Here is an 18,886-nt window from a genome sequence, read left to right on the forward strand (position 1 = left end):
GCCCCCCCCTTGCGTTGAAAATGGACTCTAAGGCCCCCCCCCCTTGCGTTGGAAAAAGCCGGCAGGGGACTTGACATAACGTCAACATAGGCCGACCTGGGAGTGAGGATGTGTTGGCCAGTCACCCTCTGTGAGGCAGAGTCAGACCCACATTTAATACATACATAGCAAAAATCCTCAGGCGAGCAGGCCACTTAGCAGGCCAGGCCTTCGGGAAACCTCCCGGTGCTCCCGATGGCCAGTCCGGGCCTGTCTCCATTAGCCTATATGCTGCAGAGACTGCCTTCTTCATGTCGTGAATTGCAGCTGATGTTTTAATATGGCAATTGGCAATTTGACTTACTACATTCGCAAGTTGTACATTTGACTCATACAATAACCCACCTTCGAGTGATATTCTAGTTTCTTCATGTTTCTTTTTTTCCCCTCTTGCTTGCGCAGGACTGAAACTGTCTTTTCACCGACATCTCTTCATCTGCACTAGTGGCCGTATCAAAGCCGTGATTGGTCAGATGTTGATTCATTTTTTTCATCTTTTCAAACCTTTATTTAACCAGATTGGTCCCATTGAGATCATAGATCTCTTTTTCAAGGGAGACCTGTAGGGAGGGGCCAGCAGACACGCGTCCCTGTAATCTCGCTTGAATTTAGCACAAGCCTCCAATTCGTCCAATTTGTTCCGTAGGGATTGAACATTGGAGAGAAGGATAGTTGGGAGCGGGGGGAGCCGGCGTCGGTTGTCTAGCCCGTTTGTCCTCAGTCTGTGTTGAACGCCTCCTCTCCTTCCTCTCTTCCTCCGACGATTTTTGGGCAACATCCCGCCTGGTAAAGCATTTGTACTACTTCTTAGGAAGTGGGGAATAGGCGGAATAGGGTTACTTGCTGCCAGTGAATTTATATCCAGCAGCAGCTCGCGGCTGTAGATGAGCCTGTAGCACATCACCGCTGAGTCCCCATGCCATACGGCTGAAAAGAGTCCAAAGCACCGCAAGGACGCATATATAGACACTCCGCATGATTAAAATAATCCACACAAGCTCATGTAGAAAAGTTCACACACACTAGAAGAACAACAAAAAACAAAGCATTACACACACAGCTGCTCCCAGGTCGCACCCGCGTGAGCGCCCCGGATCGAATATGTATATGTACGAAGGTAACTTCGGACTATGGACTGACGGCTTTGGGCCCTTGTAATATTGCCAACCTGATCTCACCAGAATGCGTGACTCCACCACGACTCCTTAACACCGCATTGTGTGGTGGACTCACGAACTTTGTTACATTTACCTGTCGGCACCACGCAAACAACCCCAATGTAAAGTGAATGAGGCTCTTTTGTCGTGGTGCACACACGCATTTCTACAACGTCCTGCAGTGAGCTTTTATTCTATAAAACGTTTTTAAAATCTACTTTATAGTTTGTAGTAACTCACGGGAGGCTTCTTTTATTTTATTTGTATTCATAATAATTTTTATTTTTCGTCAGAATGTATTATGGTGCATTAGTTACACATTTTTGTTCTCAAAAAACGCTGCATTGTGTGTAATACAACTGTGATTTTTATTAAATTAGTTAGTTTTTAAGGAAGGCCAGAGCTTCAGCTGTGTCAAATAGATTGTTCCCTTTAGTTAAGGTTTTTTAAAAGCACATTATATTCCGATTTGATCATGTCCCCTTTATTGTATTACGGAGAGCAATGTGAGCAATGTGATTCCCATTGGATAACGGAGGATTTTACCCCGGAAGTAAGTATACTCTTTACTGTCGATTGATTTTACAGTGATATCTGCACTACTGATCAATTTAAAAACACCAGATTATCCTTGTTGATTACACAACATTGATTGGTTTAAGTTGTGTGCAATGCTTTTGTAATTTTCCCCTTCGATTCGGAGAAACAAATATTTGTTCAGTTTAGGATGACCGAAGACACTACACTACCCAGAATCCTCAGCTATTGTTCCGCGTTGCCTCAAGCTCTGCGATTGGTTGACCTCCAACTGCATTCCATCTGAAAAAAAACGTTTCGTAAAAGATAAATCATACTTTATTCAGCAGTGCTTGCTTTACTCTTTGAAAGTCATCACATGAATGCATTGTAAATATTACACATCGGTCGTAGTTCTTTATTTATCTACAGAGATCTGGCCTCAAAATAGACCGGAAACTATTCTTTTACCGTTCCGTTTTAATTTCACAATAAAGTTAGTAGTAATAATTTGTTTTGATATTATTGTTTTTTATTAACTACTCATGTTAAGACCATCTTTTCTGTATTGCTGTGGGGTTTTTCCATCGCTTTTTTGTTACAAATATCAAAACAATAACAGAATATATCCGTCGTAAACTAAACCAGAAACAGCAGTATATTTGATTTTGTTAACACTGTAAACTTGACAGCTTTTTAACCTATGTTTTTAACCCATACCTCCTACTGGTTAAAGCACGTTATTACACGTTTAGAGTAATATTGAAATCTTGAAAAGGGATGTCCAAAATAGCAATTATATACAGTTTTTAATTAACTATTTGTAGAGAATAACGAGTAATGTATATACTTTATAGGGATCTGCAGATAAATATTTAGTCTTCTCAAGCACCAACAATCATTACATTGCATTTAGCTGACGCTTTTATCCAAAGCGACTTACAATAAGTGCATTCGACCAACAAAATACAAGCTTGAAGAAAACAGAATCATAAAGTACATCAGGTTTCATGGAGCCAAAACATTTCAAGTGCTACTCAACTGGCTTTAGATAAGCCAGTCCTCCAATCAAATATCTCTCCTGATTGTTGGCACTTGACAATCACCTTCCCTGAATTTTACTCAGGTGTAACTAAAGTCTGCTTTAAGGGTTGTTTATATTTCACATCATTAATCAGAATCTGTAAAGTAACTAAAATAAATGTAGTGGAGTAAAAATACCAGGTTAACCTTAAAGAAAGCCCTCAGGATTATAAAAGACCCCCATCACCCCAGCCACAAACTGTTCTGTCTGCTGCCATCTGGCACAACAGCCGCATTCTAGGAGAGGATGTGGCTGTTGTGGAGGACTACAGGTACCTGGGAGTGCACTTATGGGCTGAACTGGAGGATCAACACTGACACTGTGTACAAGAAGGGGATGAGCAGACTCTATTTTCTGAGGAAGCTGAGATCCTTCCACGTGTGCAGCAAGATGCTGGAGATCTTCTTGTCTGTTGTGGCCAGTGCACTCTTCTTTGCTGCGGTCTGCTGGGGGGGGGCAGCATCAGAGCCGGTGACACCAGCAGGATCAATAAACTGATCAGATTCCTGTTTTGAATAGTGTGCGGTCATGGGTTGTATTCCATTTCAAAATGCTGTTTGTCGCTCAGCGTAACCTTCGCGCACTGCCACTCCAACATCCAATCACAGAGCTTGAGGACAAATCACGGGGTTTGTCAAGAAAAGCACATGGTGTAGTCCCAAACGATAGCTGAGGATTCTGGGTAGTGTAGTGTCTTCGGCCATCCTAAACTGAACACATATTTGTTTCTCCGAATCGAAGGGGAAAATTACAAAAGCATTGTACACAATTTAAACCAATCAATGTTGTGTAATCAACAAGGATAATCTGGTGTATTTTAGTTGATGAGTAGTGCAGATATCACTGTAAAATCAATCGACAGTAAGGATAATACTTACTTCCAGGTGTAAAATCCTCCGTTATCCAATGGGAATGGACGCTCACATTGCTCTCCGTAATACAATAAAGGGGACAGGATCAAATCGGAATATAATGTTCTTTTAAAAAACGTTAACTAAAGGGAACAATCTATTTGACACAGCTGAAGCTCTGGCCTTCCTTAAAAACTAACTAATTTAATAAAAATCACAGTTGAATTACACACAATGCACTGTTTTTTGAGGAAATGTTTTTCGTAACTAATGCACCATAATACATTCTGACGAAAAATAAAAATTATTATGAATACAAATAAAATAAAAGAAGCCTCCCGTGAGTTACTACAAGCTATAAAGTAGATTTTAAAAACGTTTTATAGAATAAAAGCTCACTGCAGGACGTTGTAGAAATGCGTGTGTGCACCACGACAAAAGAGCCTCATTCACTTTACATTGGGGTTGTTTGCGTGGTGCAGACACGTAAATGTAACAAAGTTCGTGAGTCCACCACGCAATGCGGTGTTAAGGAGTCGTGGTGGAGTCACGCATTCTGGTGAGATCAGGTTGGCTACAGTACAGTACAAGTAGCCTACTTCTGGGTGTTTCATTCAAGCTCAGCTCCGTGTGTGTGGCAAGAGTGCACGAGTGAGCGAGCGAGCGAGAGCAAGAGCAAGATTGTTGTTGCTGCGCTAACGGATATTAGAAGCTGTTTCTACAACTAAGTGAAAGGAAAGTCCTCTCTTGCCAGATAACGTCAGCTCAGTGAGGTAAAGGACTCTCAGTGTTTAGATAGTTAACTTTTAGTTAGTTGTCTGAGTGGGTCTCAAAACAGTTTGATCACCATTTAAGTAAACAAGTATTTCCGAGGCACACCTTCATATGATCATAAGTTAATAGACATACAATACAAGTCTCTGCCTTACATGATCCCATGTACACAAGTGTAGTCGCTTTCATTTAACAATAATATACACGTCTAATAATAAAAAGCAATAAAAGCACAATTTCAAAAAGCGTAGGAACTGGAAAGCAGTTAGATCTAAAAGCAAATGAATCCTCTTGAAATAGAACATGTCAAATAGGAGAACATTAATCCTTTCAATTGGCCTATGCATACAAATATGGTACACGCTTCAAAATGGTCCTACGTGTTATTCCAGGTTGCAGATAAGCATTTCCTAAGCTCAGTAATAACCAAAATATCTAAACTGATCTGTAGATGTCACACGTTGCCTGCCCATCTCTTTTCTTTTTTATTGCATCTAATGATGGATTTGGTGTAAACAATAAAACACTAACATTTACACAACGATAAAAGCTTTCCTCTCTGCTGCCCTCCTCTTTCCGGGCCCCCGCTGAGGTGGATTCCGACGAGCTGCTGGGGTTGGAGTACCTCTTCAGCCAGAGCACTAGTGAATCAGAATCTGGCCCCTTTTCACTGGAGGACATCATCCACGATGGCCCCGGTCCAGACGAGGAGGTGGTTCAGCCCGGGCAGCCCACTCCAGATCTCGAAGCAGACGAGGGTAGCAGAGCGACGGGGAGTCGCATTGCGAAGGAGACAATGTGCTGGATGCCATCCTGCCCCACATCACACTCGTCACAGACGAAACCTCCACTGTCAACCCGCCCGCTTTTGTAAGTGACTTGGTGTCTTCTAAAATGAAATGAAAATGCACTGTATGAGTGGTCAATGTATTCATTTCAACGTACCACATTTTCCATATCATTTCTTTAACAGGAGGATGTGTCAGGGTTGAGGAAAAATAGGACCCAAATGCAGAATGAGGAGGGAAGCCGGTTTCAAAATGGAACAAAAGGCGAGCTTTATTCACAAAAGCTGAAAAAAACAAGAATCCATGAACAGGTACAAGGCACGAGGTAGCATCCAAACAAAAAGGGACTGTGACCAACATGAAGGGAGACATGAACGACAAATAATGAACCAACACTGAACACAGGAAGAGACTAGACTAAATACACGGAGGGGTAATCACGAGACGAGAAACAGCCGGGCAGGGGAGGAGAAACACAAGGGCAACAGGTGAACACAATCAGACAATTAAGACACACCAGGGAAACTAACGACAGGGAGGACAGAACAGCAAAATAACCCCACAACTAGACACAATAAAACTCAAACCCTGACAGGATGCCCGCAGCCAAAACCCTCTTCCCGGCTTCCAGCAGTTGGAGAGGTTCTGCTCGCTGCTGTTGGAGATGGGTCTCATCGATGACAAGCTGTCCCTTGTCACCGAGCAGAGGAACGCGATCCTGGCTGCCTGGGATGCAGTGGAGGACCACGACAAACAGCAGCAGAAGTTCAACCAGCTGTACAGAATGCACTGGGGCAACACCCTGTACTGCCGCACTAAACGCCACAACCATGTCGATGCTGCTGTGATACAGCGCGTGAAGATGGGCATTAACTACGCAGTGCAATGAACAACTATCTTGAAGGCGTACGAGAGGATCCAGCACAGGTTTTGGAGGACGATCCCATCTTGTCTAAAGCAGGCTTTCCGCTGCCAAAGATAAACATTAAGACGGTGCGTGACTTTATCCACGCTCAAGAACGCCTCCTCAACCTGCGTGCGACCACCCAGCCAGTGATGCACTCAAAGACGACTTCCGTTTCCTCTGCCCACTTGCCTCCAGCGCCACACCAGCCAGCAGTCCTCTCTCCACCAGACTACCCGCTGATGCAGTACGTGCCGACACCCAGCACGGCAGGAACCCAGTCATTGAAGGGAAGGAGGGACATGATCATGCCTCTCTCACACCCTCAGACATCACAGCCACCTGTGTCACTGCCACGTCCACCAACCCCCAGACCTTTGCCCTCCCCCTCTCCATCCACAGCAACCCGGGCGATTGCTGGCCCCTCCATGAGGCCCATCGTGCCTGCCATTGCTGGACGTCCCATACTGCTTGCCACCAGTACCATCGCCAGACCTGTGCCCTCCCTTTTCCCTGGCCCCATCCTGCCTGCCAGTCAGCCAACCCCAGCCATTGCTGGCCCCTCCTCAATGCCCTTACTACCTGCCATTCAGGCAACCCCGTCTGCTGATGTGTCTGTCCCCACTACTCTCGAGTGCATTCCCTCATCCTGGGCAAGGTCCACACTTTACAAGCGCAAGGGGATGGACGAGCCCTCGGGAGTAGGTGTCCCGGGTTCAAAGGCTGCCGTTGTGCACGTGCTGTGGCCAACCCACCCAGGGGCACAAAAAGTACAGGCGCAAAGTCTTCTGCCCTGTGAAGAGGATGTCTCCATCAAAGGGTCTGGAGAACACAGTCTACAACAGTTACAAACATTGTACAGCTGCTGTTGACGCTTTGGAGCAATGACCTGTTGCTATGTAAATAGTCATTTAAATGTTTTTCAACTTGCTGTGTTATCATTTTTATTTTTCATGTTGAGTTTTATATTTATTATGTATATTGTAAATATATGTACGTCATTAATGTAAATAGTTTTATGTACATTACATGTTACTTAGACACTTTTATCCAAAGCGACTTACATACTCAATACTGTGCGGTGAAGTGTCTTGCCCAGGGACACAACGACATGCTGACTGCAGTGGGGTTTGAACCTGTGCTCCCCTGATCTCAACACCAACGCACTGCGCCACAGCCTCCTGTCCATAATTGTACATCTGGTTTGTATCCACTTGAGCTTTTTTACCTGTGTTTATGTTGTTGTTGTTGCCATCCTTTATACTGAATCAATGAAGGTGAATGGTTGCTCAGAAAAAGTCCTAAAGAATCCAACTGGGTTCAATAGCTGGATCATTCCTGTTCTTCTTCTGCAGTGGAGTGAGACAAATAAATCCTGGGATCTACAAAAGTGAATGTGTTTCATGCATCTGATTTGTATCCACTTGAGCTTTTTTACCTGTGTTGACCTTAGTTTATGCTGTTGCCATCATTTATACTGAATCAATTAAATACTTTGCCAGAAAGGTCAAACTTTAGGAATACAGAGCAGTCCCATCAGTGCAATTGTCACATTCTAATTTCTCTGATATTGTAGGCGTTAATTATTTATTATATGTACATTTGTAAGTACATAATTGTGTTTATAATTGTACATAATTTAACTGTAACACTATGGTGTTTTCAATTGAATGCACTTTATACAATAAAGTGGTCAGTGCTACAGTAACAGTGAGTCGTGAAATATGAATTATTAAATGCAATAATGGGGATTAATTTGTTTATCTAAATATAGGGACAAAGGTAGAGTGCCACATTACTTAAACAGTACTCAATGTTCAGATGACTTGTTCAAGCAAACATTTAAGTTGCTTGAGTCAGACTCAGAAATATAAACCACTTTTAAAATCAGACTCTCAAGTCATGAGGAAATCTATAAAGATATCTCACTGAAGAAAAGACACATTTGAATGAAATAAGCTTTATTTAAATGAGACTATACAACTACAGCTCTCAGGACATCAGGAGGAGGAAACAGCTAGCTTGGCTCTCATAGTTTTCCCACACTCTTAAAACCACTATGGGTTTTCTCCCGTGTGAACACGAAGATGTTTTTTGAGATTACTTGATGAAGTGAAAGTTTTCTCACACTCTTCACACCAGTACGGTTTTTCTCCTGTATGAATACGGTGATGTGATTGGAGAGCACCTGATGAAGTGAAAGTTTTCCCACACTCTTCACACCAGTACGGTTTTTCTCCTGTATGAATACGGTGATGTGATTGGAGAGTATCTGATCTACTGAAAGTTGTCCCACACTCTTCACAGCTGTACGGCTTTTCTCCCGTGTGAATAAGTTGATGTTTTTTTAGATCACCTGATGAAGTGAAAGTTTTCCCACACTCTTCACAGCTGTATGGTTTTTCTCCTGTGTGAATACGTTGATGTTTTTTGAGAGCATCTGATCTACTGAAAGTTGTCCCACACTCTTCACAGCTGTACGGTTTTTCTCCTGTGTGAATACGTTGATGTTTTTTGAGAGCTTCTGATCTACTGAAAGTTGTCCCACACTCTTCACAGCTGTACGGTTTTTCTCCTGTGTGAATATGTTGATGTGATTTGAGAGCATCTGATCTACTGAAAGTTGTCCCACACTCTTCACAGCTGTACGGTTTTTCTCCTGTGTGAATACGTTGATGTGATTTGAGAGCATATGATCTACTGAAAGTTGTCCCACACTCTTCACAGCTGTACGGCTTTTCTCCTCTGTGAATATGCAGGTGGCGATTTAAAGTTCCAGATGTTGAAAAGGATTTGTCACATTGCTGACAGCGGTGACGTCTCTCTCTTCCTTTCGGTTTCTAGAACAGACGACAGAGAAAGACAATCTAAAAAGCATGAATACACAAGTTAACTCAATAAAAACTCACTTAATATAAACCTTGAGTTAACAAAATACTACTTGTTTGTTTGTTTGTTTGTAGCCTTTATTTAACCAGGTGAAGCCCCTTGAGATCAAAAGATCTCTTTTTCAAGGGTGACCTGCAGGACATTAGTTACACATGTAACATAAAAACAACAGAACAACAATAAGGATGACATACAACATAATGTACAGGGTACAGTTTACAAAACTCTATTTACAGTGACAGGTACCATGAGTATCAAACAGCATGTCACCCAGCCGAGTTTTAAAATGATGCAGGGGAACCAAAGTGCTCAGTTTTAAACAGGTTTGCAGACTGTTCCAATTTAGTGGAGCTGCACATCTAAAAGCTTTCTTCCCTAAGACAGTCCTAGCACTTGGCACATTTAATAAAACAACACTTAACTGTTTGGGTTTATTATAGTTGTATTATATTTGATACAGTAATACAGCAACATTCTAACCACAGTATATACCAGAGGTGGGGGAGTCGAGTCGCATATTTTTTGACTTGAGACGACTTGCTTGACTAACATTGATAAAAGACTCGACTTGACATTTGTTCAAGCATCGGATCTGCAAAACAGGAGTGTGAGCACCAGTCTGCCATGACCTATGTATTCATGTCTGTGACTCTCACAGTATCTGCTGCCCACAGCTGTTTTATAGAAGGAAAACCTCCTTCACTTCATGAAATCTCTGCAGCATCAGGAGGCAGTAACATGTCACTCAGCAGAATCTGAGAAGAGCAGCACCAGCTGCAAAGAGCTGTGCCTTTTACTGTTTACTTCACTGTGTTTACCTTCATTAGAACAGCTAAAGAGCGACCGCAGGCTGCTACGTTTTAACCCCCCCCCCCCCACACACACACACACACACACACACACACACACAATTATTCCCCCTTTTACCTGTTTTATGATTTCAGAGCCCCACTCTCCATTGTTGTTAATGTGGAAAATACAACTCTACTTTTCATAACCACTGTCTTTTAACTGATTTAAATGCGGAAACTGGGGTTATTCATCAGGATTTCGTAGGACTTGACTTGCTTGACTCTCACCCCAGTAACTTGGGACTTGCACATGTATGACTTACTCCCACCTCTGGTATACAGGAGACAGAGGGAGACGGCATCCTGTCACCGCGAGTCTCAGTATGCTCCGTTCATCTTGTGTTTTGTTTTAGTTTTTTTGTCTAATTATTGACTAAACTTTGTCGTGTCTTTATGAAACGTCATTTTGAGAGACCATGCTTTTGATCCTGTGGATTACATTTGCCTTCTGCAGACCATGTCTGGCCATACAACTTTCCAAGACACACCTGAGTGACAGCACAAACAGGTATGGCGAGGAGCCCCAGCCTCTACAGCCACGAGGCTATGCTAGAGCTACAATGCGATCGGCCTCCTACGAATACACCAAGCCATCTGTGCTCTTCGTTATTGGATGACATCCCTCCGGAGCCGCTTAGAAACACCAGGAAAAAGAGACTAGGAAGGAGGGGAGGCGTTCAGAAGAGATTCAGCCGGCCACCACTTCCATCCATCATTCTCACAAACCTGCGCTCATTGAGCAACAACGTGGACCGGGGCTGAGAGGGTGTCCACCCCGAGAGCGGGCAGACTCAATTGCATACAGACTAAGTGCCAGCCTGGCCATAGAAACATGCAGGTACAGAGACAGACAGGTGAGAGACAGGTGTGAGAGAGAGAGATAGAGAGAGGGAGACAGGTGAGAGATAGAGAAAGGGAGACAGAGAGAGAGAGAAAGGAGAGAGAGAGAGACGGAGTACAGACTGAGTGCTCACAGCCTGGCCATAGAAACAGGCAGGTACAGAGACAGAGAGACAGAGCAGTGTGAGAAAAAGTTTTTAGAGAGTACTTGTTCATGGACAAGTGAGTTTGAAATGTTTCACTTGTCCAGAATGGACAAAAATTAACGTAAGTTAGCGGTAAGATTTTACTGCATCACACATAGGGTTGGGTATCGTTTGGATTTTAACGATTCCGGTTCTGCTTTTCGATTCCGGTTATTTTCGGTTCTCGATTCCGGTTCTTTGAGAGGGTAAAAATAAGTCCCGTGACAAACTGAGAGAAAAATATATTTATGAAAACATTAGGTCAAATATGTATTCCCATTTATAAATCACTTCATACTGTTGAATATCTTACGGTTATTGAATACAATTATATAAAAATAATCTCTGCATTGTTTAGTTAGTTCTAAGTGGTGCCGTTTGAGAATGTACTATTGGCCCAGTCTCCTCTGATGCTACACTGCAACCTGCCTGTGAGACTGAGTCCAACCACACAGGTCCAACACATAGGACATAACCTAATAATAATAATAATGACACATTAGATGTATAGCCTAGAGGCCTAGCGCTTTTCTACAACTCAAAGACGCTTGCACGCTTACACATGTCCTGCAACACACATGCTGCAGCTGCCCAGCTGCTCACTGTTTGTAAAAGCAAATAAATAGTATTTTAATTTCAATAATTTACTTTCTATACCCTGCTTCATAAACAATACTGACATCCTGCTCCTCCGAGTCTGGGGGACCGGGGATGTGAGGACAGCGCGAGGACACAGACAGGGAGGCTGCTTCACTTCATAAAGGAAATAGCATCAATATTAACAACACAGGAGCTAAAACGCTTAATAACCTTCATTACGTGTTAGAGAAAGAACATAAGAAAGTTTGACAAAGATGAGGCTGTTAAACGGGCAGCGGATCCGCTGTGTGTAGAAAGAGACGAGAGACGCTGAGCTGCACCGTGCAGCGATCAGCTGATACGGAGCACAGAGAGAGCTGCAGTCCGCGGGGCTCGGCCTCGCCTCCTGTCCTCTCAACTCTTATTAATCCCGGTACCGGACAATTGTTATTTGTTCCTACTCGGAACCGAGTTTTGCTTCCCAAGCCTGCCACTGTGCTACACGTCGTCGTTCTTATTATACATCCATGGTCCCGTTCCGCCCCGCCCCCGTCTAACTGTACAGAAAGCGGCGAGATGCATTTCCTTAGGAATCGACAAGCAGAACTGAAACTAACATTTCTAAACTAACAATGGCGGACACGTACAATTTGCGAATGAGTTCTGCCTTTTGTAAACTGAATGTATCAATAATTTGTCAATAAATCAGGGCGAAAAACGTCACTTGTCCGCCGGACAAGTCAATCGAAAGATCTACTTGTCCGATATTGTAAATAACACGTCCCGGACGGTGGGACGTGTACTTTTTCGCACACTGACTTAGACAGAGAGAGAACTGAAAGTCAAATTGAGGGAATCAAAACTGGCACACAGAGCTTTTGGGAAATGCTTTTAAAGCCAAAGACCCCAAAAAAGTGTGGGACACTATGAGCACCATGACAGGAATGACCTCTTCAGCTAAACCTATTGTGACGGACAAGACATACTTGATCCATACCAATTTACCTATAAGCAAGGGGGTGGTACTGTTGCTACTCTGGTTCATATCATTACTAAACATTTAGATAAACGTCACACCTATGCAAGAGCCCTCTTCCTAGACTTCTCAGAAGCATTCAACACAATACAAGCAGACATCTTGGTGTCAAAAATGGAAGTAAATCCATACCTGATTTACTGGTATGCCGCTTTCCTCACCAGTAGAGAGCAACTTGTGAAGGTTAACAAAACCCTGTCATCTGCCATCACAACCAATGTAGGGGCCCCCAAGGGCTGCGGGAGTTCAGCTGTGCTCTTTACTAGCTTCTTTTGATGACTTTACTGAACTGCTGTCTATAGTGTGTATTGACTTTGACCGTCTAGTCATTGTTGGTGATTTTAACATCCATGTTGACAACCCCCAGGACAGAGGGGCTAAAGAACTGTTTTGTGTTCTTGATAGCTATGGACTGACTCAGCATGTGACGGAGCCCACGCACAATAAGGGGCACACTCTGGACTTAATGATCTCAAAGGATCTGAATATCTCTGAGGTTGTGGTGACTCATGTTGCACTCTCTGATCATTCCTTTGAGAGCTCTATTTCTGTTCACACACATGTTCAAAAAGAGGTAACAAAGCGATACTTAACTGAAAACACTAGGGAAATGTTTACTCAGAAATGTTCTTCCACACTTGCCCCTAACATCTCAGTAAATGAGCTAGTAGATCATTTTAATTCAAAAATAAACAAATTATAGATGCCATTGCTGCAACTAAGGTAAAGGAAGTGACTGGCAAGAAAAGATCTCATCATTTGGCTCGGCTCACTAAGAAGAGCCGGCTCTTTCGGCTCCCAAACGGCTCTTCATGTTACCACAGTTTACCAGAGCCTCAGTTTCGCAGTTCACGCGCGTGCTCCACTAGCACCCCCCGTCAAGGCTCGCCGGCAGTACACTTTCAGTCACAGAAACCCGCTTTGCTGGCGGCGAAAAGAATCCCACCAGACTCCTTTGCCCCTCCAGCAGAGGGATGTCCTTTTCGTCATTTCAAGCGATAAAAACTCTATTGGGCGCCCTCGACTCGAGTTCAGGGCGTTGCGAGCTGAATAAGGGCCTCAAATGACGGCAAGACGCCCGCCTGGCGGAAACGCTGGAATTAGGAATATATTATGATGAAGTGCACACTGACCTGCGCTCCAGGGGTCTCCTTGTTCTCCTCCATGCTGCTGAAAATGATAGAAAGGTCAGATAGTTATTAACGATAGTTATTATTATTAATATAATTCAAATATTTAGATATACTTCTTCATAATCTGTGTAGCAACTTACATTCTAACTTACAGCTCTCAGTTTGTTCACTTGTAGTTCATTAAAATGACTTTATTCACATAGAAAGTGACATTAATGGTTGTTTGAACCACGGTTATAACGCTATCTGTGTGATTAACTATCACTAAGTTAACACAGAAAGCAAACATTAGCTGTGAGACTGTTTAATGTACTCATGTAAACAGTATTTTCTGCATATTGTGTATTCTTTAGATACTCTAGTGCAGGGGTAACTCCAGGTCCAGTTAGAGAAAATGTCCCTGTGCAAAGGTCCGGAACTTCAAAATGTCTAACTTGCTTTATGAATTAGTGTGATATATATTGAATTAGCCTGTAGCTTTTAAGACAGCGAAGCATCTGGGGTGTTTCCTGGCATTTATTCTGAGGACTGAGAGCAAAAACAATATTCTCCTTGAATCCACGCTGCACTTCCTCCGCAGCACTCACTTCAATGTCACTTTAGTATTTATTCATACATACTAGCTTATTTATAGATTAAGAAATTCTTAAATGAACAAGAAAATCTTATCAAGTAATCACACAAAAATACAAACACAAACATACCTGAGAACAAAAACAATATTCTCCTTGAATCCACGCTGCACATCTTTATAAAAGAAAAGAAGGGTTAACATGTAAACAAAGAAAATGATGCAGATCGCGTCTAATTCCCGCCAAACCCACACCACAGATATCACTAAAAAAATACAATTTCCTACGGTGGAAACCCAACAAAAACGGGTCAACAATGTACCCAAATTAACACTCAACAACACACATCACTTCCATCTACCCAAACAGCCGGTCCATCACACAAACCCGCAATGATTTGTAACACCTCTCCCAGCACAGCTTACCCTCCGCAGCACTCTTCGATGTGAGGGGAAAGCGGAAATTACATACAGGAAATAGAAAAAGATGTGCAACGGGAAAGTGTTCCCACCAGAAACATAACTCAAAAACATCAAAAGGAAACAATCTCATACAAATTAAATTCACAACCTATTATAAATCGTAATATATAAGTAATAATTATGTCTACACATTTTTAACTCCGTTACATCTGCATGTAATCAGCAACTGACTGCCAATCAAATAAAGAAAGTACAATTCAAAAACAACAATATTTATTGTAAATTAAAATTGAAAGATACAGATATACAGTAAACACTGTGAATATCAATCAATCAATCAATCAATCAATCAATCAACAACTTTATTAATCCCGCAAGGGGCAATTGGTTATGAGCAGCAGTTTATGTCATGTACACAGGCAGGAACATACAAGAAGAAAACACACAGATACACCCGGGAGCACAGATGTGGATCATTCCAATTTACACTATAAATAGTTCAAAGCATCACAATAATAAATAAATTAATAAATAATCAAGTTAAAAGCCTTTTCAAGAATTTAAAAGTTTGAGTGCAGAATGGATGAATGATTTAGAAAAGCAATTAGTCCTTTGAGCAGGTAGAGCATATCTACGCCCTGAAGGCAACAGACGAAATTCATGCGAAAGAACCAACCTGATCTCACCAGAATGCGTGACTCCACCACGACTCCTTAACACCACAATGCGTGGTGGAGTCACGAACTTTGTTACATTTACGTGCACCACGCAAACAACCCCAATGTAAAGTGAATGAGGCTCCTTTGTCGTGGTGCACACACGCATTTCTACAACGTCCCGCAGTGAGCTTTTATTCTATACAACGTTTTTTTAATCTACTTTATAGCTTGTAGTAACTCACGGGAGGCTTCTTTTATTTTATTTGTATTCATAATTATTTTTATTTTTCGTCAGAATGTAAAAAATTACATTAGTTACGAATTTGTGTTCTCAAAAAACAGTGCATTGTGTGTAATGCAACTGTGATTTTTATTAAATTAGTTAGTTTTTAAGGAAGGCCAGAGCTTCAGCTGTGTCAAATAGATTGTTCCCTTTAGTTAACGTTATTTAAAAGATATTACGAGCGTCCATTCCCATTGGATAACGGCGAATTTTACACCCGGAAGTAAGTTTTCTCCTTACTGTCGATTGATTTTACAGTGATATCTGAACTACTCATCGACTAAAAAAACACCAGATTATCCTTGTTGATTACACAACATTGATTGGTTTGAATTGTGAACAATGCTTTTGTATTTTCCCCCTTCGATTCGGAGAAACAAATATTTTTTCGGAGTTTTTGGATGGCAGAAGACACTACACTACCCAGAATTCTCAGCTATCGTTTGGGACTACACCATGTGCTTAGCTTGACAAACCCCGTGATCAGTCCTCAAGCTCTGTGATTGGTTGACCTCCAACTGCATTCCATATGAAAAAAAAAGGTTTCGTAAAAGAGAAAATCATACTTTATTCAGCACTGCTTGCTTTACTCTTTGAAAGTCATCACATGAATGCATTGTAATAAATGGTTTGGCTGCATTACATATTACACATCTGTTGTAGTTCTTTATTTATCTACAGAGATCGGGCATCAGAATAGACCGGAAACTATTCTTTTACAGTTCTGTTTTAATTTCACAATAAAGTTAGTAGTAATATTTTGTTTTGATATTATTGTTTTTTATTAACTACTGGACCTCTGGGTCATGTTAAGACCATCTGTTCTGTGTTGCTGTGGGGTTTTTCCATCGCTTTTGTGTTACAAATATCAAAACAATAACAAAATAATATTCGTCGTAAACTAAACTAAGGTGAGAAGTTCGGTCATCAGGGAGGGACTCGGAGTTGAGCCGCTCCTCCTTCGCGTCGAAAGAAGCCAGTTGAGGTGGTTCGGGCACCTAGTTAGGATGCCACCTGGGCGCCTTCCTAGGGAGGTGTTCCAGGCACGTCCAGCTGGGAAGAGACCAAGGGGTAGACCTAGGACCAGGTGGAGGGATTATATCTCTTCGCTGGCCTGGGAGCGCCTTGGGATCCCCCAGTCAGAGCTGGTTGATGTCGCCAGGGAAAAGAAAGTTTGGGGCTCTCTGCTGGAACTGCTACCCCCGCGACCCGACCACGGATAAGCGGGAGAAGATGGATGGATGGATGGTAAACTAAACCGGAAACAGCAGTATATTTTATTTTGTTAACACTGTAAAACTTACAGCTTTTTAACCCAAACCACCTACTGGTTAAAGCACGTTATTGCACGTTTAGAGTAATTGCAATGCAGGAAGATTGTGTTGCTTTTTAATGACTGTTTAAAATGCCTTTTTCTTAATGTCTTTCATTTTTGTAACGCACTTTTGAATGTGTTATATTTTATGAAAACATTTAAATATTAAGAGTACATACAAAATAGTGGGAAAGTAGAAGGTCAATTATATAAATATAGAATAGAAAATATCAAGAAGATACTCAAATGATATCTAGAATAAAACAGTGTAGTGCCTGATAGGAGGATGTGCTAACTAATAAGGCTTTATTTAAACATTAAAGAATCCTTTAGGTTAAGGTCTTCATTTAAATAGGAAAAAAGCTTTGGGGGTATCTATCTACAGATAAATATTAAGCCTGACAAAGTCTAAAATGCATGGTTTGTTTTGGAACTTGACAATCAACTTTCCTGCAATGTTAACTATGTTGAAGCACTTATTTTAACTGATATTATACACATTAATTATAATCTTATGTATGTAGATAGAATAAGAAATGTGCAGAATACGACAGTTTAATGGTGGAGGTACACACATATTGATAGATGTCTTGTAATGCACTGTTGATGAACCTGTGACCCAAGTTGTTCATTCATTGCATAACTACACTGTTGTGTATATGATATGTCAATAAACCTTAGAAAATCTTGAAATCTTGAAAGGGATGTACAAAATAGCAATTATATACAGTCTTTAATGAACTATTAGAGAATAACGAGTAATGAATATGCTTTTAAACGGATCTGCAGATAAATATTTAGTCTTCTCAAGCAACCAACTATCAAATATCTCGCCTGATTGTTGGCACTTGACAATCACCTTCACTGAATTTCCCTCAGGTGTCTGATTTAAGGGTTGTTTATATTTCACATCATTAATCCAAATCTGTAAAGTAACTAAAATAAATGTAGTGGAGTAAAAATACCAGGTTAACCTTAAAGAAAGCCCTCCGGATTATAAAAGACCCCATCACCCCAGCCACAAACGGTTCTGTCTGCTGCCGTCTGGCAGGCGGTACCGCATCATCCGGACTAAAACCACCAGACACAGAGACAGCTTCATCCCACAGGCCAGAAGACTATTAAACACCTGAACTTAGAAACAACATCGATAACATTCATCTGGCTGCTACTTAGAAATTATGTTTTGAATAGTGAGCCGTCGATGGGTTTCATTCCATTTCAAAGTCCTTTTTGACTCTCTGTGTAAACTTCGCGCATCCAATCACAGAGGTTGAGGACTGATCACGGGTTTGTCAAGCTAAGCACATGGTGTAGTCCCAAACGATAGCTGAGGATTCTGGGTAGTGTAGTGTCTTCGGCCATCCTAAAACTCAGAAAAAACATTTGTTTCTCCGAATCGAAGGGGAAAAATACAAAAGCACTGCACACAATTCAAACCAATCAATGTTGTGTAATTAACAATTTGGTGTTTTTTTAGTCGATGAGTAGTGCAGATATCACTGTAAAATCAATCGACAGTAAGGAGAAAACTTACTTCCGTTATCCAATGGACGCTCGTAATACAATAGAGGGGACATGATCATTATCTTTTAAATAACGTTAACTAAAGGGAACAATCTATTGGACACGGCTGAAGCTCTGGCCTTCCTTAAAAACGAACTAATTTAATAAAAACCACAGTTGCATTACACACAATGCACTGTTTTTTGAGAACACAAATTCGTAACTAATGTAATTTTTACATTCTGACGAAAAATTAAAAATAATTATGAATACAAATAAAATAAAAGAAGCCTCCCGTGAGTTACTACAAGCTATAAAGTAGATTTAAAAAACGTTGTATAGAATAAAAGCTCACTGCGGGACGTTGTAGAAATGCGTGTGTGCACCACGACAAAGGAGCCTCATTCACTTTACATTGGGGTTGTTTGCGTGGTGCAGACACGCAAATGTAACAAAGTTCGTGACTCCACCACGCATTGTGGTGTTAAGGAGTCGTGGTGGAG

The 18,886-nt window shown here is 41.6% G+C and overlaps 1 protein-coding gene across 4 annotated transcripts; it reads right to left on the reverse strand.

Moving 5' to 3' along the window:
• Nucleotides 1–8,092: 8,092 nt before the first annotated feature.
• LOC117450740 (zinc finger protein 479-like) lies at nt 8,093–14,683 on the reverse strand. 4 transcript variants are annotated; one of them, XM_034088675.2, is made up of 4 exons: nt 14,624–14,642; nt 14,331–14,373; nt 13,627–13,663; nt 8,093–8,953 (listed from the first exon to the last, which is right to left on the reverse strand). In XM_034088675.2, the coding sequence occupies exons 3-4, from the start codon at nt 13,657–13,659 to the stop codon at nt 8,171–8,173; spliced, it is 816 nt and encodes a 271-aa protein (XP_033944566.2). In that variant the 5' UTR covers nt 13,660–13,663; nt 14,331–14,373; nt 14,624–14,642; the 3' UTR covers nt 8,093–8,170. The 4 variants fall into 4 exon arrangements, with proteins under 4 accessions (XP_033944566.2, XP_071059869.1, XP_071059867.1 ...); XM_071203768.1 differs by having other exon boundaries at nt 13,627–13,660; nt 14,560–14,635; XM_071203766.1 differs by having other exon boundaries at nt 14,560–14,635.
• Nucleotides 14,684–18,886: the final 4,203 nt, after the last annotated feature.

Source organism: Pseudochaenichthys georgianus, chromosome 1 (genome assembly GCF_902827115.2).
Source record: "Pseudochaenichthys georgianus chromosome 1, fPseGeo1.2, whole genome shotgun sequence".
Classification (NCBI taxonomy): Eukaryota; Metazoa; Chordata; class Actinopteri; order Perciformes; family Channichthyidae; genus Pseudochaenichthys; species Pseudochaenichthys georgianus.